The 20448-nt window shown below is 32.4% G+C and overlaps 1 protein-coding gene across 1 annotated transcript in view; it reads left to right on the top strand.

Moving 5' to 3' along the window:
- The first annotated feature begins 2539 nt into the window (after positions 1-2539).
- LOC148941113 (uncharacterized) overlaps positions 2540-20448 on the top strand; it is a 63934-nt gene continuing 46025 nt past the window's right edge. Inside the window, exon 1 of the mRNA XM_089103898.1 lies at positions 2540-2737. Within this exon, the coding sequence (XP_088960024.1) occupies positions 2553-2737 (185 nt within the window). The 5' untranslated portion in view covers positions 2540-2552. The remainder of the gene's footprint in view (positions 2738-20448) is intronic.

The following is a 20448-nucleotide window of genomic DNA, read 5'->3' as shown; positions in this document are numbered from 1 at the left end:
TTATTCTATCGTTACTTTTCAATTAAGCTATTGAATACTTTCTAGCAATGTCCCTTGTAAGCGTCTACGCAAATATCTTTTCGAAAAAAATTCTCAAATCTCGTAAACTAAAGAATTAATTACCCTTTTCAAATGCATTACTCGTTCTATTAATGAAACCCATGAAACGAATAGCCAAGTTTTTAAAAAAAAAAACCTACTAATCAACTTACAGATGAATGACCACGGATTTAACATAAAAAAAAAACTATTTCCACAGCTACATTAGGTACTCGTATATCGTTGCTGCTGCTGCTGTCGGTTCCATCATTAATCTCCAATAGTGTAAATGCACCACTCATTTTTTCTCCACTAATATCCTCTCAAATAAACTATTCTCATTGAATTCAATTCTCTTACTAATATGAAATACAATGAAAATTACTCCTTATATCCGAATCCAACTACTAATCAAGTAGTTAGTGTGACCGTCGCTCTCTCTCTCTGGCTGTCCTCCAAAAATGAGTGTCATAATAGAAAACATGTCTATCAACTCATGTAGAGTTCATTGTAATAGGCAAATGACCCTGGTAACCGTCCAATGCATTGAAAGTATACATTCAAACTTACGCCTAAGTCATAGATATGTATGTAAACTTTCAATTCATTGTACGGTTACTACTAATGCATACTTTCATAGATGAAACATCTTAAGCCGAACTGGCCAGCCATGACACAGAACAAAGAGAGGAAACTCAATGAATAAACTATGAAGCAAGCAGCAGATCTCACTAAATGTGTAAAAAAAACCGGTCATTTTTTTAGCCTTTTCAGTTGCAGTAAAGCTGTATAATAATAAACACAACTTTAAATTTTTAAATCTATGATAAGTTTCCTTAAGTTTTTTTTTATGTCCATGAAATACAAAAAAGGTACATTATTTATTAATGGTCTCTTTTCTTAGTGGAACACCAAAACATTTTCATGGACCACCAATGGTCCGTGGACCACAGGTTGACGGCTGCTGTCTTAGAGGATAACATGACCCTCCACAGCCCCTGGCGAAAGGTTAATAAGTCATGAAATTTCCTCTTTGTTTATGCATAGTATTTGTTATTGGTAAGTGTACAGAGTCGGGAGGGGAATGAATTTTTCGAGGGGAGGGGGATGAATTTTCCGAGGGTGAACTTTCCTTGGGAAATTTTACACTGGGGGAATTAGACATAATTCCTCTCCGAAATTCTTTTCATTTGTCTTACTTTCTCTTTGTCAACTCAACTTTGCATTTAAAGATGCTCCAAGGGAATTACCCGGGGGCTATCTTCATCGTGTTTGGATTCCCAGGAAAAAAAAATTCAGAGAAGAGGAGATTTCCGGAGTGATCAGTAAAACGATACGAAACTAAAGTCTTTTTCATATGATAGTATACTAAGGAGAATTTTCTCCTTAAGACTGAATCGCGCGCAAGAACCTTCATGGGGGACGGGGATTTTCAGCATGGATGAAATTGTACGGAGGAAATTTTAAGCGTGGTGCATTTTATGTGGGAGGAAATTTACAAGGAGTAGTTTCCAATGAGGTGAGGGAATTTTTCCTGGAGGATGAGTCAGATTTACCGGCATTATTTGATAAACAATCAGATATTAAATAAAAAAAACAAGTTTTTTCAAATGAAAGTAAGAAGCAACAATAAAACTCAAAACAAACAGAAATTATTCCGCATCTGAAGGGATTACTCCCTCCTCAATACCATGCTCCTTACGCTAAAGTTTAACTGTTTGCTTCAACTTTTTCTTAAGAACGACTCCTGAAACACAAAGGCCTTTTAATTAGAATAGGAAGTTTTTTTAAAAGTGCTAAAAGCTTTAACGTAAAAAGCAGGGTATAGAGGAGGGAGGCAACCCGGAATAATTTCTGTTGGTTTTGAGTTTTAATGTTACTCCTTACTTTCAGTTGAAAAAACATGTTTTTCTTTTTTAATTTCTGATCGTTTTGAAATGGTGCCGGTAAATCTGACCCACCCTTAATGAAAAAAAAAAAAAATTTTGGGGTAGCCCTCTAGACTTGTTTTACACTAATGAAAAATATTGTCCTAATACAACACATTTAATACAATATATAACGGCATTGCAATACTATCGCGTATCTTTTTTGCTCTTTAAGTACATTTTAGTGTGGCGTCATTTACATGAATTATTTTTCAAAAACAAGGCTCTAAAGTATAGCCGGACAAGGGGTGCACGTCCTGCCTATGACCCACCAAAATATTGCCCTGGCCCACCGATGTGACCTATACCCCACGCTGGAATCACTGTTCTAATGGGTGTTGATATTATTCTTGAGATTATGCGTCAAAGCTTAAATTATAAGTAATCGAATTTTTGTGACCCCTTTGGGTACTCTATCTTCAAGGAGCCCCAACCCAGCCCAGATTTTTTTTTTTGTTTATTAAAGACTCCTTAGCCCCAAGACTTGCGGACACAAGTTTATAATTATTTACGATCATTTAGAGTGCATCTCATTTTTGAAGGTCTTTCAAAACTTATGTATTTTTAGGTGATGACGGTCTTTCCATGCGAAGCTGGCCTTGGAAAACTCTCCCACCTCACCTTGACAGTTCAGTTCTTCTTATGGGGGGTGAAATTGTTCCAAAATTATACGGTGCGGCACAATCGCTACCGCAGCTGAATCACGAGGGGATCTATTTGACATCGTTATGTGCCCAGAGTGCTGGAGTTAAGAGATACTTGCTCAAAAGGTCAGTATATTGTTGGTTGCAAATGTAAAATATTGTACCTCTCACCAGCCAATTAGTATTTCAGCGCAACTATAATATTACTACTACTACTACTAACAACTCACCGCAGTACCAAGCTGCCTGAGGCCAGCACAGCTAGACACACTCCTCCTCCGTCCCAATTTATTCATAGCTTCCCTCTTTTTATCTTCCCAGGAAGTTCCCATTCCCCTTAAACCTTTCTGTATGACATCCTCCAACCTAACCGCGGACGATATGTTTTCCACTTTGGTGTTTTTTATTATCATTTATTGATAAATAATTTTCAGTTGCGAGCAAGTTTGTCTTTCTAAATTCGGACCAAAGATTGCCTTAGTCCCATTTGGGGCAATTAAAACTTAGATGGCAATACTATGTCTATAGAGGTTATAAATTTTCTAAGTTTCCTGTGCACATAAGATAAGATAATATTTATTCATAATCAATTAATCATACAAGAAAATACATTGTGCTAATCTCCCAAAGGCTCCTAGGCCTGTAAATAAATATGCTGTACAATGGTACATATTTCTTAGATGGTTTAGTCAAACCATAATTATTTTAATTCAAAACCTTATTTCTGGGTATATCTCCATAAAAACACAAAAAAAATGTCCTTTTTCTAACCATTAAAAGCTAAATATTATGTATAACCAACCAATATTATACTTTTTTTAAATAGCCAAAGGAAGAAACCCGAGGTCTCCAAGTTCCCCTAGTTGAAGCTGGCTATCGCCTAAAGGGCCTTTTGGTAAACTAAAAGAAAAAGTGATTTCCAAAAAGTTAGGCTTACTTCACTTTAATCATAGTCATTTAGATTCTGGTTAGGTCTACCCTTGCCGTGAAATCTTAGCTTCACTTTGGTGAAGCATAAACAAATAAGTAGAACAACAGGGAAATTTTTTTTTATACAAGACAGTATTTCGACCCTATATCCAAGGGCCGTCCTCAGCAAAACAGACGAAGAGAATAAAAACACTATAAAAGAAACTTACATTAAAATTCAATCATTAAAACTGTTTAAAAAAGTTTTAAAACAGCCCTAATATCATTACTTCAAGGAAGTTCAACCAGGACTCCTTGAAGTAATGATATTAGGGCTGATTTAAAACTTTTTAAACAGTTTTAATGATTGAATTTCAATATAAGTTTCTTTCTTAGTGTTTTATTCTCTTCGTCGGTTTTGCTAAGGACGGCCCTTGGATATAGAGTCGAAATATTCATTTAAATTTGCGTTCCACTGTCTTGTATAAAAATTTCCCTGTTGTTCTACTTATTTATTTATGATGGAAAGGCAGTGTGGTCTTCGTCGCTATTTGCTTTGGTGAAGCTTAAATGCTGAATCATAAGAAAACAATTGACGATGAAGGTTAAATAAAACCGTAATTTAATTGTTATTTTAGACAAAGATGGCAAATTAAATTGACTATAACCACAAAGTGACAAATCTTGCAGAACTTATAGTTGATTATCGTGGGAAAAAAGCGGTCAACTTTGTACTTTTTATTTCAGAGTTGACTATCTAAATCCCAATTAATCGGACGTTGTTGGTGTTACTGAACTTAATTTTTTCGTTAAATTATGAATAACAGAATTAGATATGACATCATGAAAAAATACCGTAAAAAGTAATAGTTTTCAACATAGATGGTATTAATATATTGGTTTAGAAAAAAAATCAACATTCACCGGATGTGCTAGAAGTGTGTTTTTTGCTAAAAACATACTTTTTTCCAATGGTTGATGCGTTAGCACCATGCAGAAGATGTACTTTGTACGGACGATTGGTTTGGTGTGCAACTTCTGAGCAATCTATATTGAGGAAGTGCTGAACTTTACTTGGATATCTGTTACTATTTTAGTTAATGGGACTTGAACAGGGGGGGGGGGTGTAGACTACAGATTTTTTTTCCAAAAAAAAAAACTGTAAAATGTTGCCACAGATTGCACATGGTGGAAGCTCAGGATATTCAATATTGCCAATCACGGTGTTTTACAATTGTTAAAATCATTCATTTCGTATATTTTTGTCTTATTAAAATATTAAGATTCTTATAAAAAAAATTTAAGATTTGCATATTTCCAGAAATTCCAAAAAAACTAAATTTAAAGGTCTTTCCAGTTTTCATAGGGTATATAGTTTATTGAAACAATCCTGATGCTCAAGAGATCAACCATCCCCCTTCACCACCTGTAGAGACCAATATATGAATGATTTACAATGAAGAAAGTTTGCAATAAACAAGAAAAAGATTTCTAACTTCACTATTATAAAAAAATTTCTTATATGGTTAATACATCCATTTCAGTTTACTTGCACCCTCCCCCCTTTAACAACTCTACATAGCTCCATCATTAATATCAAGCTAAGGTTACTTAAGGGGAGGCAAATTACGTTGATTCAACTGTAATCTTTAGGTAATGACGGAATTCTCTTCCAAAATTATTGAGATAATGATTGTAAAAACTATGAATCAGCACTAGATATGTTGTCAAACTTAATCATTGGAATTGCCACTCATCTTTTCACTTTCTAATAGTCCCGTTTATAGATATGTTGTCAAACTTATCTTAAGATATGTTGTCTTATATATGTCTGTTAAACTTGTCAACATATCTTAAGATATGTTGTCAAACTTAATCATTGGAATTGCCACTCATCTTTTCACTTTCTAATAGTCCCGTTTATAGATATGTTGTCAAACTTATCTTAAGATATGTTGTCTTATATATGTCTGTTAAACTTGTCAACATCTCTTAAGATATGTTGTCAAACTTAATCATTGGATTTGCCACTCATCTTTTCACTTTCTAATAGTCCCGTTTATAGATATGTTGTCAAACTTATCTTAAGATATGTTGTCTTATATATGTCTGTTAAACTTGTCAACATATCTTAAGATATGTTGTCAAACTTAATCATTGGAATTGCCACTCATCTTTTCACTTTCTAATAGTCCCGTTTATAGATATGTTGTCAAACTTATCTTAAGATATGTTGTCTTATATATGTCTGTTAAACTTGTCAACATATCTTAAGATATGTTGTCAAACTTAATCATTGGATTTGCCACTCATCTTTTCACTTTCTAATAGTCCCGTTTATAGATATGTTGTCAAACTTATCTTAAGATATGTTGTCTTATATATGTCTGTTAAACTTGTCAACATATCTTAAGATATGTTGTCAAACTTAATCATTGGAATTGCCACTCATCTTTTCACTTTCTAATAGTCCCGTTTATAGATATGTTGTCAAACTTATCTTAAGATATGTTGTCTTATATATGTCTGTTAAACTTGTCAACATCTCTTAAGATATGTTGTCAAACTTAATCATTGGAATTGCCACTCATCTTTTCACTTTCTAATAGTCCTGTTTATAGATTTGATGAACATTCATTTGATTTATTTGATGAACCCCGATTTATTTGATGAACATTCATCAAATAAAATCAAATCAATTAGTGTATTTTGTTAAGTTTATTGATTGAATAAATTGATTGATTGATTGATTGATCATAAAAATGAAAACTGTGAAAATGTAAGTTAATTTCGTATTGCATTTCTCCCTATTTTATTGCTGAAGCATTATATAAACTTAATCTTTCTCAATCCCGCTTTATAAGATTTTGCAAATAAGCCCTAATGGAAACTTGGCTAGACTTAGTGTCTTTTGATTCAGCTCAACATCCATCTCGAAATTTCCTGAAAATTATAACCTAATACCCTTAGCTGCTTCTGAGATCTTGTAAATATGACCTTATAACAATCTGGATGCACATAGGGAATTTTGATTTGGTCGAAAAATCCCCCTCAACCTTTTTTGAAGGTTTCAACTTATCCTTGCCCGTTCCAGAGATATTGCAGATACGCTTTTTAACAACCTGGATGCGCATGAAATGAATGAACAAAATATCTCTAAATCCCTCCGAAAATCCCTCCCAGTATTAGCTGAGATTTATGACTTGATACTCTTAGCCGTTTAAGGAATTATGACTTGATACCCTTAGCCGTTCCTGAGAAATTGTAGATATATTCTTTTGAAAACCTAGATTTACAAAGTGTCTTTAGATTTAGTTCAAAAGCCCCCTCAACATTCCCTGAAATTCTTAACTTGACAGCAATAGCCGTTATATTGCTTATATGCCTTAATGAAAACCTGGTTGCAGTTAACATCTTTTGATTCAGCTCAATATCCCTCTAAACATTCCCTAAAAGTTATAACTGAATATGATTGATTAGCTGTTCTTGAAATATTGCAGATATGGCCTTATGACAGTATGGTGCACAATTGCATATAAAGTCTTTTGATTTAGTTCAAACATTCCCCTCAAGCTTCTCTTAAAGTTTCAAATTAATACAGTTACCGGTTCGAGAGATTTAGCTGATAGATGCGCCCATTTCACAACCTTGATAGACATGCTGAATTTAGGTTTACATCAATATCCCCCTCAACATTTTCTAATAGTTTTAACTTAATCACCTTAGCCATCCCTGAAAAAATGTAAATACATCTTTTATATAACCATAATGAACACAGTTTCTTTAGATTTGGTTCAGCAGCTTCTCAAATTTCTAGAAATTTCTATTTTAGTACGCTCAACCGTTCCTAAGATATCGCAAAAAAAACCTTTTGACAACCTGGACGCTCTTGTTGTCTCTTTTTTATTCAGTGTTCCCTTTAACATTGCCTGAAGTTTCGATTGAATACCCTTATCCTTGCCGGAAACATTGCTGATGCGTAATTTTGGCAACCTGGTTTTATATTTTGTCTTTTGATTCAGTTCAACGTCCCCCTAAACATTCCCTAAAAGTCAGAACTTAGCTATTCCTGAGATTTTACAGATACACACTTTAGACAACCTAGATGCACCATCTAATAAGTTGGTTCATCATCCTCCTCAACATTCCCAGGACGTTTCTATTTTATGTCCTTAACCATTCCTGCGATATGGCAGATACGCCCTTTTGATAACGTTGATGCACAAAGAACCTATTGGCTTAATTCATTATTCCTATCAGCGATCTCTGAAAGTATTATCTTAATACCCTTCACTGTTTTTAAAATATTGCAAATAACCCCTTTTGACAACATGGATGCACATAGTGTCTTTTGATTAAAATCAATATCTTCCTCGGTACTCCCCAAAAGTTTCAAATTGATAGCCGTACCAGTTCCGGATATATTGCAGATGCGCCCTTACAACAGCCTGGATGGCCGTGGTGTCTGTGGATTTAGTTGAACCTCCTCCTTAACATTCAAAAGTTTTAACATTAAGTTAAGAAACCATTCCTGGGATATTGCGGATGTACCAATTTGACAATCTTTATAGACCTAATGTATTTTGACGTGGTTCATAATCTCCCCTACATTCCCTGGAAGTTTCAACTTTACGCCCTTGCGGTTCCTGAGATTCTTTGAATTCACCACTTTCAAACAGTTCGTGGTAACAAACTGTAAGTAAGGAGCGACCCGGCTCAATAGTAACCGAAACTCTAAAAAACGGGATTTTTATACCAACAAATACATTAAAAGAATCACATTTTAATGCTGATTTTAAAATTTACAAGTTTCATCAAGTTTAGTCCTACCCATCAAAAGCTACGAGCCTGAGAAACTGGCTGATTTTCGAACAAAAGGAGAAAGACCCCCTAAAAGCTATAGAACCTTTATGAACATCATACCATCAGATTCAGGGTATCAGAGAACCATACTGCAGAGGTTTCAAGCTCCTATCTGCAAAAATGTTGAATTTTGTATTTTTTGCCAGAAGAAAGATTACGGATGCGTTTTTATTTGTTTTTTGTTTTTTTTTTGTTTTTTTTTCTCCCAGGGGTGATGATATCGACCCAGTGGTCGTAGAATATCGTGGGAGGGCTCATTGGAACGGATATTAAAAGTTCTAGTGCCCTTTTTAAGTGACCAAAAAAATGGAGGGTAACTAGGCCACCTCCAACGCTCATTTTTTTTTCCAAAGTCACCCGATCAAAATTTTGAGATAGCTATTTTGTTCAGTATAGTCGAAAATATGATATCTATGTCTTTTAGGATGACTTAATCCCCCAAAGTCCCCGGGGGGAGGGCTGAAACTTATGAACTTTACCCAATGTTAACATATAGTATTGGTTATTGGGAAGTATACAGACGTTTTGAGGGGGGGGGGATTTTATCTGGTAGTGGGGGGGTTGGTCGGGGGCTATGTGGGAGGATCTTTCCGTGGAAGAAGTTCTCATTGGAGAAGGGACATTGCTATGAAGGGGCCGCCGGATTTCCCAGCATTATTAAAAAAAAGATCAGAAATTAAATTAAAAAAACAACAATTTTTCAACTGAAAGTAAGGAGCAACATCAAAACTTAAAACGAACAGAAAATATTACGTATATGATTGGGTTTGCCCCCTAGTTAATACCTCGCTCTTTAGTAGAAAGGGAGGTGCTACTCGTGTCACGCACCCCTGCTGCCACCTACAACTTTTTTTAACACCAAATTTGGGCATAGAGTCCCTAGGGAGAACACGTGGTTAATGGGGTCAATGACCTAAATTACCAAGGTCGATGTTGTTGTTGTTGTTGTAAGTGCACGCTCTCAGCGAATGTCAAGGTCGTTGTTGTTGTTGTTGTTGTAAGTGCACGCTCTCAGTGAATGTCAAGGTGTCCAGAAATAGGAAACACTATTTGTTGTTGTTATTGTTTTGGCCATGTGCATAGAGTCATTAGGGAGAACACGTGGTTAATTAAAGCGATTGGGAATTTGGAACACCTGTGCTGTCAGTAATTAATCGAATTGTTTCCAGGCAAAGTTTAATAATGTCTGACAGGTACTGTCAATCATTAATCAAATTGTTTCCAGGCAAAGTTTAATAACGTCTGACAGGTGATGTCAAGATTGATTGATATGTCACGAAATGGGAATTAATTTGTTGTTTCTAAGGGGAATTATTGATTCAAGAAAGGGGAATTAATTTGTTGTTTCTAAGGGGAATTATTGATTCACGAAAGGGGAATTAATTTGATGTTTCTAAGGGGAAGAGATATATTGATTGCGTAATCGAAGGGAGAGAATTCCCGAGAAATTTATTACATAATCGGTAGAACCCTATAAGGAGCTCGTGACGGGAATCCATTTATGGGCATAGAATGAAGTAATCAACTAGGACAAATGGATTTCTGAGAAATTGATTACATAATCGGTAGAACCCTATCAGAAGGTCATAACAGGAATCCATTTATGGGCATAGAATGACGTAATCAACTAGGACAAATGGATTTCTGAGAAATTGATTACATAATCGGTAGAAACCTATCAGAAGGTCATGACGGGAATTCATTTATGGGCATAGAATGACGTAACCAACTAGGACAAATGGATTTCTGAGAAATTGATTACATAATTGGTAGAACCCTATCAGAAGGTCATAACGGGAATCTATTTATGGGCATAGAATGACGTAATCAACTAGGACAAATGGATTTCTGAGAAATTGATTACATAATCGGTAGAACCCTATCAGAAGGTCATGACGGGAATTCATTTATGGGCATAGAATGACAAAATCGACTAAGACAAGCCAGTTACTTTCTTAATGTCCCTCCTAAACCCATTTTCCAACATGAAGTACTTATCTTTTTCACACACTACTATACTTTACAGCTTTTAGGATACCTCAACACCAAGAAATACTTTTCAAAGACCATTTCAGAGCAAGTTACTTTCTTAATGTCCCTCCTAAACCCATTTTCCAACTTGAAGTACTTATCTTTTTCACCCACAACTATACTTTACAGCTTTTTGAATGTCACAATACCAAGAAATACTTTTCAAAGACCATTTCAGAGCAAGTTACTTTCTTAATGTTCCTCCTAAACCCATTTTGCAACTTGAAGTACTTATCTTTTTCACCCACAACTATACTTTACAACTTTTTGGATACCTCAACACCAAGAAATACCTTTCAAAGACCATTTCAGAGCAAGTTACTTTCTTAATGTCCCTCCTAAACCCATTTTGCAACTTGAAGTACTTATCTTTTTCGCTCAAAACTATACTTTACAGCTTTTAGGATACCTCAACACCAAGAAATACTTTTCAAAGATCATTTCAGAGCAAGTTACTTTCTTAATGTCCCTCCTAAACCCATTTTGCAACTTGAAGTACTTATCTTTTTCACCCACAACTATACTTTACAGCTTTTTGGGTGTCCCAACACCAAGAAATACCTTTCAAAGACCATTTCAGAGCAAGTTACTTTCTTAATGTCCCTCCTAAACCCATTTTCCAACTTGAAGTACTTATCTTTTTCACCAACAACTATACTTTACAGCTTTTTGGATACCTCAACACCAAGAAATAACTTTCAAAATTCATTTCAGAGCAAGTTACTTTCTTAATTTCCCTCTTAAACCCATTTTCCAGCTTGAAGTACTTATCTTTTTCACCCACAATTATACTTTTTAGCTGTTTTCATCCCTCAACACCAAGAAATACCTTTCAAAGACCATTTCAAAACATGTTACTTTCTTAATGTCCCTCCTAAACCCATTTTGCAACTTGAAGTACTTATTTTTTTCACCCACAACTATACTTTACAGCTTTTTGAGTGTCCCAACACCAAGAAATTCTTTTCAAAGATCATTTCAGAGCAAGTTACTTTCTTAATGTTCCTCCTAAACCCATTCTCTAACTTGAAGTACTTATCTTTTTCACTCACAACTATACTTTACAGCTTCTTGCTTACCTCAACACCAAGAAATACCTTTCAAAGACCATTTCAGAGCAAGTTACTTTCTTAATGTCCCTCCTAAACCCATTTTACAACTTGAAGTACTTATCTTTTTAACCCACAACTATACTTTAAAGCTTTTTGAGTGTCCCAACACAAAGAAATACTTTTCAAAGACCATTTCAGAGCAAGTTACTTTCTTAATGTCCCTCCTAAACCCATTTTCCAACTTGTAGTACTTATCTTTTTCACCCAGAACTATACTTTAAAGCTTTTTGGATACCTCAACACCAAGAAATACCTTTCAAAAGGCATTTCAGAGCAAGTTACTTTCTGAATGTCCCTCTTAAACCCATTTTCCAACTTGAAGTACTTATCTTTTTCATCCACAACTATACTTTACAGCTTTTTGGATACCCCAACACCAAGAAATACCTTTCAAAGACCATTTCAGAGCAAATTACTTTCTTAATGTCCCTCCTAAACCCATTTTGCAACTTGAAGTACTTATCTTTTTCACCCACAACTATACTTTACAGCTTTTTGAGTGTCCCAACACCAAGAAATACTTTTCCAAGATCATTTCAGAGCAAGTTACTTTCTTAATGTCCCTCCTAAACCCATTTTCTAACTTGAAGTACTTATTTTTTTTCACCCAAAACTATAATTTAAAGCTTTTTGGATACCTCAAAACCAAGAAATTCTATTCAAATATCATTTCAGAGCACATTACATACTAAATGACGTTCCTCAAACCAATTACAAAAATGACCTAGTGATCTTTTTCAGCAACAACTAAACACTACTGCTTTTTGGATAACTGAACACCAAGAAATACTTTTCAATGACCATTTCAGACCAAGTTACTTTCTTAATGTCCCTTCTAAACCAATTTTAAATAATGAAGTACTTTTTTTTTTCACCCTAATAAATTCATTACGTATTTTTGTATAAATATTAAAATATAAAAACCTTTCAAATACCATTTCTTATCGATTAAAGTTCTTATGTCACCACTAAGTTCCTTTTTCAACTCGTGTAACTTAAATTTTTCACCCACAAATATAAATTACAAATTTTTTGATACATCATTACCATGAAATACTTTTCAAAAACAGTTTCAGAGCAAGTTACTTTCTTAATATCCCTCCTAAACCCATTTTCCAACTTGAAGTACTTATCTTTTTCACCCATAACTATACTTTACAGCTTTTTGAATACTCCAACACCAAGTAATACTTTTCAAAGGCATTTCAGAACAAGTTCTTTTCTTAATATGCTTCTTAAACCAATTTTACAAATTCTAAATTTTTCCATAGTAGATAGAAAAAGCTATATCATAGCTGTGAATATTTTCTCGATTGATAAGCAGTTCTATTTCAATTTTAAATTTTCTCAATGAAGTGAAGAAAAGTTCAACTTCTCTTCTGAATTTTCTCAATGAAAAAGACATTAGTTTTTATTCAATTCTATTTTTCCAAATAATATAAAAATTTTCCACTTTAGTTCAGATTTTTCTCAAAGGGATGAAAAATTTAAAATACAGTTCCAAATTTTCTCAACGAAGTGAAGAAAAGTTCAAGTTCTCTTCTGAATTTTCTCAATGAAAAAGAAATTAGTTTTTATTCAATTCTATTTTTCCAAATAATATAAAAATTTTCCACTTTAGTTCAGATTTTTCTCAAAGGGTTGAAAAATTTAAAATACTGTTCCAAATTTTCTCAACGAAGTGAAGAAAAGTTCAAGCTCTCCTCTGAACTTTACCAAAGAACACACTTCAATTCTAATTTCTCCAGAGAAAACAAAAATCTTCCACTTCAGTTCTTTATTTCACAAAGACATAAAAAAATTTAATGTTCAATTCTAATTCTTCGATGAAAGATAGAAAAAGTAATCCCCAACCCGAAGGAACCCCTCGGTCCCCAAAGGCCCCAGGCCCCCCGGTCCCCACAATGCCCACCAAAGGACACCGAACCAAAAGGCCCCCAAAGGCCCCCCCCAACACACCCAAAAGACCAACAAACAAAAATTTCTCTTAGAAATAATATTTTCATCAAAGATAACACTTTTTCTGTTCGAACTAGCAAGTATTTTACCAAAGATACCAAATTTTTTCTTAGAAGTAACATTTTTATTGTGATAACAACTTTTCTGTCAGAAGTAGCAAGTTTTGCTTAACACTAACAAACCTTCTCATCAAAGTAATGATATTTTACCTTAATACTAACATACTTTTACTGAACAAACTAAAATTTCTCTTAGAAATAATATTTTTCATCAATGATAACACTTTTCTGTTCGAACTAGCAAGTTTTCTAGCAAAGATACCAAATTTTTTCATAGAAGTAACATTTTTGATTGTGATAACAACTTTTCTGTCAGAAGTAGCAAGTTTTGCTTAACACTAACAAACATTCTCATCAAAGTGACGATATTTTACTTTAATACTAACATACTTTTACTGAACACACACAAATTATTCTTAGAAATAATATTTTTCGTCAATGATAACACTTTTTCTGTTCGAACTAGCAAGTTTTCTAGCAAAGATACCAAATTTTTTCTTAGAAGTAACATTTTTTGATTGTGATAACAACTTTTCTGTCAAAAGTAGCAAGTTTTGCTTAACACAAACAAACCTTCTCATCAAAGTAATGATATTTTACCTTAATACTAACATACTTTTACTGAACAAACAAAAATTTCTCTTAGAAATAATATTTTTCATCACTGATAACACGTTTCTGTTCGAACTAGCAAGTTTTCTACCAAAGATACCAAATATTTTCATAGAAGTTACATTTTTTGATCGTGATAACAACTTTTCTGTCAGAAGTAGCAAGTTTTGCTTAACACTAACAAACATTCTCATCAAAGTAATGATATTTTACCTTAATACTAACATACTTTTACTGAACACACAGAAATTTCTCTTAGAAATAATATTTTTCGACAGTGATAACACTTTTTCTGTTCGAACTAGCAAGTTTTCTACCAAAGATACCAAATTTTTTCGTAGACGTACCATTTTTGATTGTGATAACAACTTTTCTGTCAGAAGTAGCAAGTTTTGCTTAACACTAACAAACATTCTCATCAAAGTAATGTTATTTTACCTTAATACTAACATACTTTTACTGAACACACACAAATTTCTCTTCGAAATAATATTTTTCGTCAGTGATAACACTTTTTCTGTTCGAACTAGCAAGTTTTCTAGCAAAGATACCAAATTGTTTCTTAGAAGTAATATTTTTTTATTGTGATAACAACTTTTCCGTAAGAAGTAGCAAGTTTTGCTTAACACTAACAAACCTTCTCATCAAATTAACAACATTTTACCCTAATACTAACATACTTTTACTGAACAAACAAAAATTTCTCTTAGAAATAGTATTTTTCATCACTGATAACACTTTTTCTGTTCGAACTAGCAAGTTTTCTAGCAAAGATACCAAATATTTTCATAGAAGTAACATTTTTTGATTGTGATAACAACTTTTCTGTCAGAAGTAGCAAGTTTTGCTTAACACTAACAAACATTCTCATCAAAGTAACGATATTTTACTTTAATACTAACATACTTTTACTGAACACACACAAATTTTTCTTAGAAATAATATTTTTTGTCAATGATAACACTTTTTCTGTTCGAACTAGCAAGTTTTCTACCAAAGATACTAAATTTTTTCGTAGAAGTAACATTCTTTGATTGTGATAACAACTTTTCTGTCAGAAGTAGCAAGTTTTGCTTAACACTAACAATCCTTCTCATCAAAGTAATGATATTTTACCCTAATACTAACATACTTTTACTGAACAAACAAAAATTTCTCTTAGAAATAATATTTTTCTTCAGTTATAACACTTTTTCTATTCGAACTAGCAAGTTTTCTACCAAAGATACCAAATTTGTTCTTAGAAATAACATTTTTGATTGTAATAGCAACTTTTCTGTCAGAAGTAGCAAGTTTTTCTTAACACTAACAAACATTCTCATCAAAGTAATGATATTTTACCTTAATACTAACATACTTTTACTGTACACACACAAATTTCTATTAGAAATAATATTTTTCATTAATGATAACACTTTTTCTGTTCGAACTAGCAAAGTTTCAACCAATGATATCAAATTTTTTCATAGACGTAAAATTTTTTTATTGTAATAACAACTTTTCTGTCAAAAGTAGAAAGTTTTGCTTAACACTAACAATCCTTCTCATCAAAGTAATGATATTTTACCCTAATACTAACATACTTTTACAGAACAAACAAAAATTTCTCTTAGAAATGATATTTTTCGTCAGTTATAACACTTTTTCTATTCGAACTAGCAAGTTTTCTACCAAAGATACCAAATTTGTTCTTAGAAATAACATTTTTGATTGTAATAGCAACTTTTCTGTCAGAAGTAGCAAGTTTTTCTTAACACTAACAAACATTCTCATCAAAGTAATGATATTTTACCTTAATACTAACATACTTTTACTGAGCACACACAAATTTCTCTTAGAAATAATATTTTTCGTCAGTGATAACACTCTTTCTGTTCGAACTAGCAAGTTTTCAACCAAAGATACCAAATTTTTTCGTTGAAGTAACATTTTTTTACTGTGATAACAAATTTTCTGTCAGAAGTATTAAGTTTTGCTTAACACTAACAAACATTCTCATCAAAGTAACGACATTTTACCTTAATACTAACATACTTTTACTGAACACGCACACAAAGTTCTCTTAGAAATAATATTTTTCATTTCTATGTCTGAATCTATTTGCTTACATTTCTGGGTTGGTGTTTGGTTAGGTTAGGTTAGCTAAGTTAGGTTGGGTTAGCTAAGTTAGGTTAGGTTAGCCAGTAAACATTTCTCCATGTTTAAGTTAGGTTAGGTTAACTTATCATGAGCTCTCATGGTAAGCTAACCTAGCCTAACTAAAGCATGGTACCAAGTCGACATGGGTGGATTTTCCGGCGAGTATGGTTAGGTTTGGTTAGATCAAGATAGGTTATGTTAGGTTAAGTTAGGTTAGGTTAGCCTACGTACGCGCGCGTACGTAGGCTAACCTAACCTAACCTAAACTAACTTAACCTAACCTAACCCATGTCGACTTGGTACCATGCTTTAGTTAGGCTAGGTTAGCTTATCATGAGTGCTCATGATAAGTTAACCTAACCTAACCTAACTTAAACATGGAGAAATGTTTACCAGCTAACCTAACCTAACTTAGCTAACCCAACCTAACTTAGCTAACATAACCTAACCTAACCAAACACCAACCCAGACATGTAAGCAAATAGATTCAGACATAGAAATGAAAAATATTATTTCTAAGAGAACTTTGTGTGCGTGTTCAGTAAAAGTATGTTAATATTAAGGTAAAATGTCGTTACTTTGATGAGAAGGTTTGTTAGTGTTAAGCAAAACTTGTTACTTCTGACAGAAAAGTTGATATCACAATAAAAAAATGTTACTTCTACGAAAAAATTTGGTATCTTTGATAGAAATTTGCTAGTTCGAACATAAAAAGTGTTATCACTGACGAAAAATATAATTTCTAAGAGAAATGTGTGTGTGTTCAGTAAAAGTTTGTTAGTATTAAGGTAAAATATCATTACTTTAATGAGAAGGTTTGTTAGTGTTAAGAAAAACTTGCTACTTCTGACAGAAAAGTTGCTATTACAATCAAAAATGTTATTTATAAGAACAAATTTGGTATCTTTGGTAGAAAACTTGCCAGTTCGAATAGAAAAAGTGTTATAACTGACGAAAAATATTATTTCTAAGAGAAATTTTTGTCTGTTCAGTAAAAGTATGTTAGTATTAGGGTAAAATATCATTACTTTGATGAGACGGATTGTTAGTGTTAAGCAAAACTTGCTACTTCTGAGAGAAAAGTTGTTATCACAATCAAAAAATGTTACTTCTACGAAAAAATTTAGTATCTTTGGTAGAAAACTTGCTAGTTAGAACAGAAAAAGTGTTATCATTGACGAAAAATATTATTTCTAAGAAAAATTTGTGTGTGTTCAGTAAAAGTATGTTAGTATTAAAGTAAAATATCGTTACTTTGATGAGAATGTTTGTTAGTGTTAATCAAAACTTGCTATTTCTGACAGAAAAGTTGTTCTCACAATCAAAAAATGTTACTTCAATGAAAAAATTTGGTATCTTTGCTAGAAAACTTGCTAGTTCAAACAGAAAAAGTGTTATCAGTGATGAAAAATATTATTTCTAAGAGAAATTTTTGTTTGTTCAGTAAAAGGTTGTTAGTATTAGGGTAAAATGTTGTTACTTTGATGAGAAGGTTTGTTAGTGTTAAGCAAAACTTGCTACTTCTGACGGAAAAGTTGTTATCACAATAAAAAAATATTACTTCTAAGAAAAAATTTGTATCTTTGCTAGAAAATTTGCTTGTTCGAACAGAAAAAGTGTTATCACTGACGAAAAATATTGTTTCTAAGAGAAATTTTTGTGGGTTCAGTAAAGTATGTAAGTATTAAGGTAAAATAACATTACTTGGATGAGAATGTTTGTTAGTGTTAGGCAAAACTTGCTCCTTCAGACAGAAGAGTTGTAATCACAACAACAAATGTTACGTCTACGAAAAAATTTGGTATCTTTGGTAGAAAACTTGCTAGTTCGAACAGAAAAAGTGTTATCACTGACGAAAAATATTATTTCTAAGAGAAATTTTTTTGTGTTCAGTAAAAGTATGTTAGTATTAAGGTAAAATATCATTACTTTGATGAGAATGTTTGTTTGTGTTAAGCAAAACTTGCTACTTCTGACAGAAAAGTTTTTATCACGATAAAAAAATGTTACTTCTATGAAAATATTTGGTATCTTTGGTAGAAAACTTGCTAGTTCGAACAGAAACGTGTTATCAGTGATGAAAAATATTATTTCTAAGAGAAATTTTTGTTTTTTCAGTAAAAGTATGTTAGTATTAAGGTAAAATATCATTACTTTGATGAGAAGGTTTGTGTTAAGCAACACTTGCTACTTTCGACAGAAAAGTTGTTATCACAATAAAAAAATGTTACTTCTAAGAAAAAATTTGGTATCTTTGCTAGAAAAATTGCTAGTTCGAACAGAAAAAGTGTTATCATTGACGAAAAATATTATTTCTAAGAATAATTTGTGTGTGCTCAGTAAAAGTATGTTAGTATTAAAGTAAAATATCGTTCCTTTGATGAGAATGTTTGTTAGTGTTAAGCAAAACTTGCTACTTCTGACAGAAAAGTTGTTATCACAATCAAAAATGTTACTTCTATGAAAAAATTTGGTATCTTTGCTAGAAAATTTGCTAGTTCGAACAGAAAAAGTGTTATCATTGATGAAAAATATTATTTCTAAGAGAAATTTTTGTTTGTTCAGTAAAAGTATGTTAGTATTTGGGTAAAATGTTGTTACTTTGATGAGAAGGTTTGTTAGTGTTAAGCAAAACTTGCTACTTCTGACAGAAAAGTTGTTATCACAATCAAAAAATGTTACTTCTACGAAAAAATTTGGTATCTTTGGTAGAAAAATTTGCTAGTTCGAACAGAAAAAGTGTTATCACTGACGAAAAATATTATTTCTAAGAGAAATTTGTGCGTGTTCAGTAAAAGTATGTTAGTATTAAGGTAAAATATCATTACTTTGATGAGAATGTTTGTTAGTGTTTAGAAAAACTTGCTACTTCTGACAGAAAAGTTGTTATTACAATCAAAAATGTTATTTATAAGAACAAATTTGGTATCTTTGGTAGAAAACTTGCCAGTTCGAATAGAAAAAGTGTTATAACTGACGAAAAATATTATTTCTAAGAGAAATTTTTGTCTGTTCAGTAAAAGTATGTTAGTATTAGGGTAAAATATCATTACTTTGATGAGACGGATTGTTAGTGTTAAGCAAAACTTGCTACTTCTGAGAGAAAAGTTGTTATCACAATCAAAAAATGTTACTTCTACGAAAAAATTTAGTATCTTTGGTAGAAAACTTGCTAGTTAGAACAGAAAAAGTGTTATCATTGACGAAAAATATTATTTCTAAGAAAAATTTGTGTGTGTTCAGTAAAAGTATGTTAGTATTAAAGTAAAATATCGTTACTTTGATGAGAATGTTTGTTAGTGTTAATCAAAACTTGCTATTTCTGACAGAAAAGTTGTTCTCACAATCAAAAAATGTTACTTCTATGAAAAAATTTGGTATCTTTGCTAAAAAACTTGCTAGTTCGAACAGAAAAAGTGTTATCAGTGATGAAAAATATTATTTCTAAGAGAAATTTTTGTTTGTTCAGTAAATGTATGTTAGTATTAGGGTAAAATGTTGTTACTTTGATGAGAAGGTTTGTTAGTGTTAAGCAAAACTTGCTACTTCTGACGGAAAAGTTGTTATCACAATCAAAAAATATTACTTCTAAGAAAAAATTTGTATCTTTGCTAGAAAACTTGCTAGTTCGAACAGAAAAAGTGTTATCACTGACGAAAAATATTATTTCTAAGAGAAATTTGTGTGTGTTCAGTAAAAGTATGTTAGTATTAAGGTAAAATAACATTACTTGGATGAGAATGTTTGTTAGTGTTAAGCAAAACTTGTTACTTCTGACATAAAAGTTGTTATCACAATCAAAAATGGTACGTCTACGAAAAAATTGGTATCTTTGGTAGAAAACTTGCTAGTTCGAACAGAAAAAGTTTTATCACTGTCGAAAAATATTATTTCTAAGAGAAATTTCTGTGTGTTCAGTAAAAGTATGTTAGTATTAAGGTAAAATATCATTACTTTGATGAGAATGTTTGTTTGTGTTAAGCAAAACTTGCTACTTCTGACAGAAAAGTTTTTATCACGATAAAAAAATGTTACTTCTATGAAAATATTTGGTATCTTTGGTAGAAAACTTGCTAGTTCGAACAGAAACGTGTTATCAGTGATGAAAAATATTATTTCTAAGAGAAATTTTTGTTTGTTCAGTAAAAGTATG

This window comes from Artemia sp. Qi Xiang Cuo, chromosome 18, assembly GCF_049724085.1.
Source record: "Artemia sp. Qi Xiang Cuo chromosome 18, ASM4972408v1, whole genome shotgun sequence".
NCBI lineage: Eukaryota > Metazoa > Arthropoda > Branchiopoda > Anostraca > Artemiidae > Artemia > Artemia sp. Qi Xiang Cuo.
This window is presented reverse-complemented; position numbering and strand designations above follow the sequence as displayed.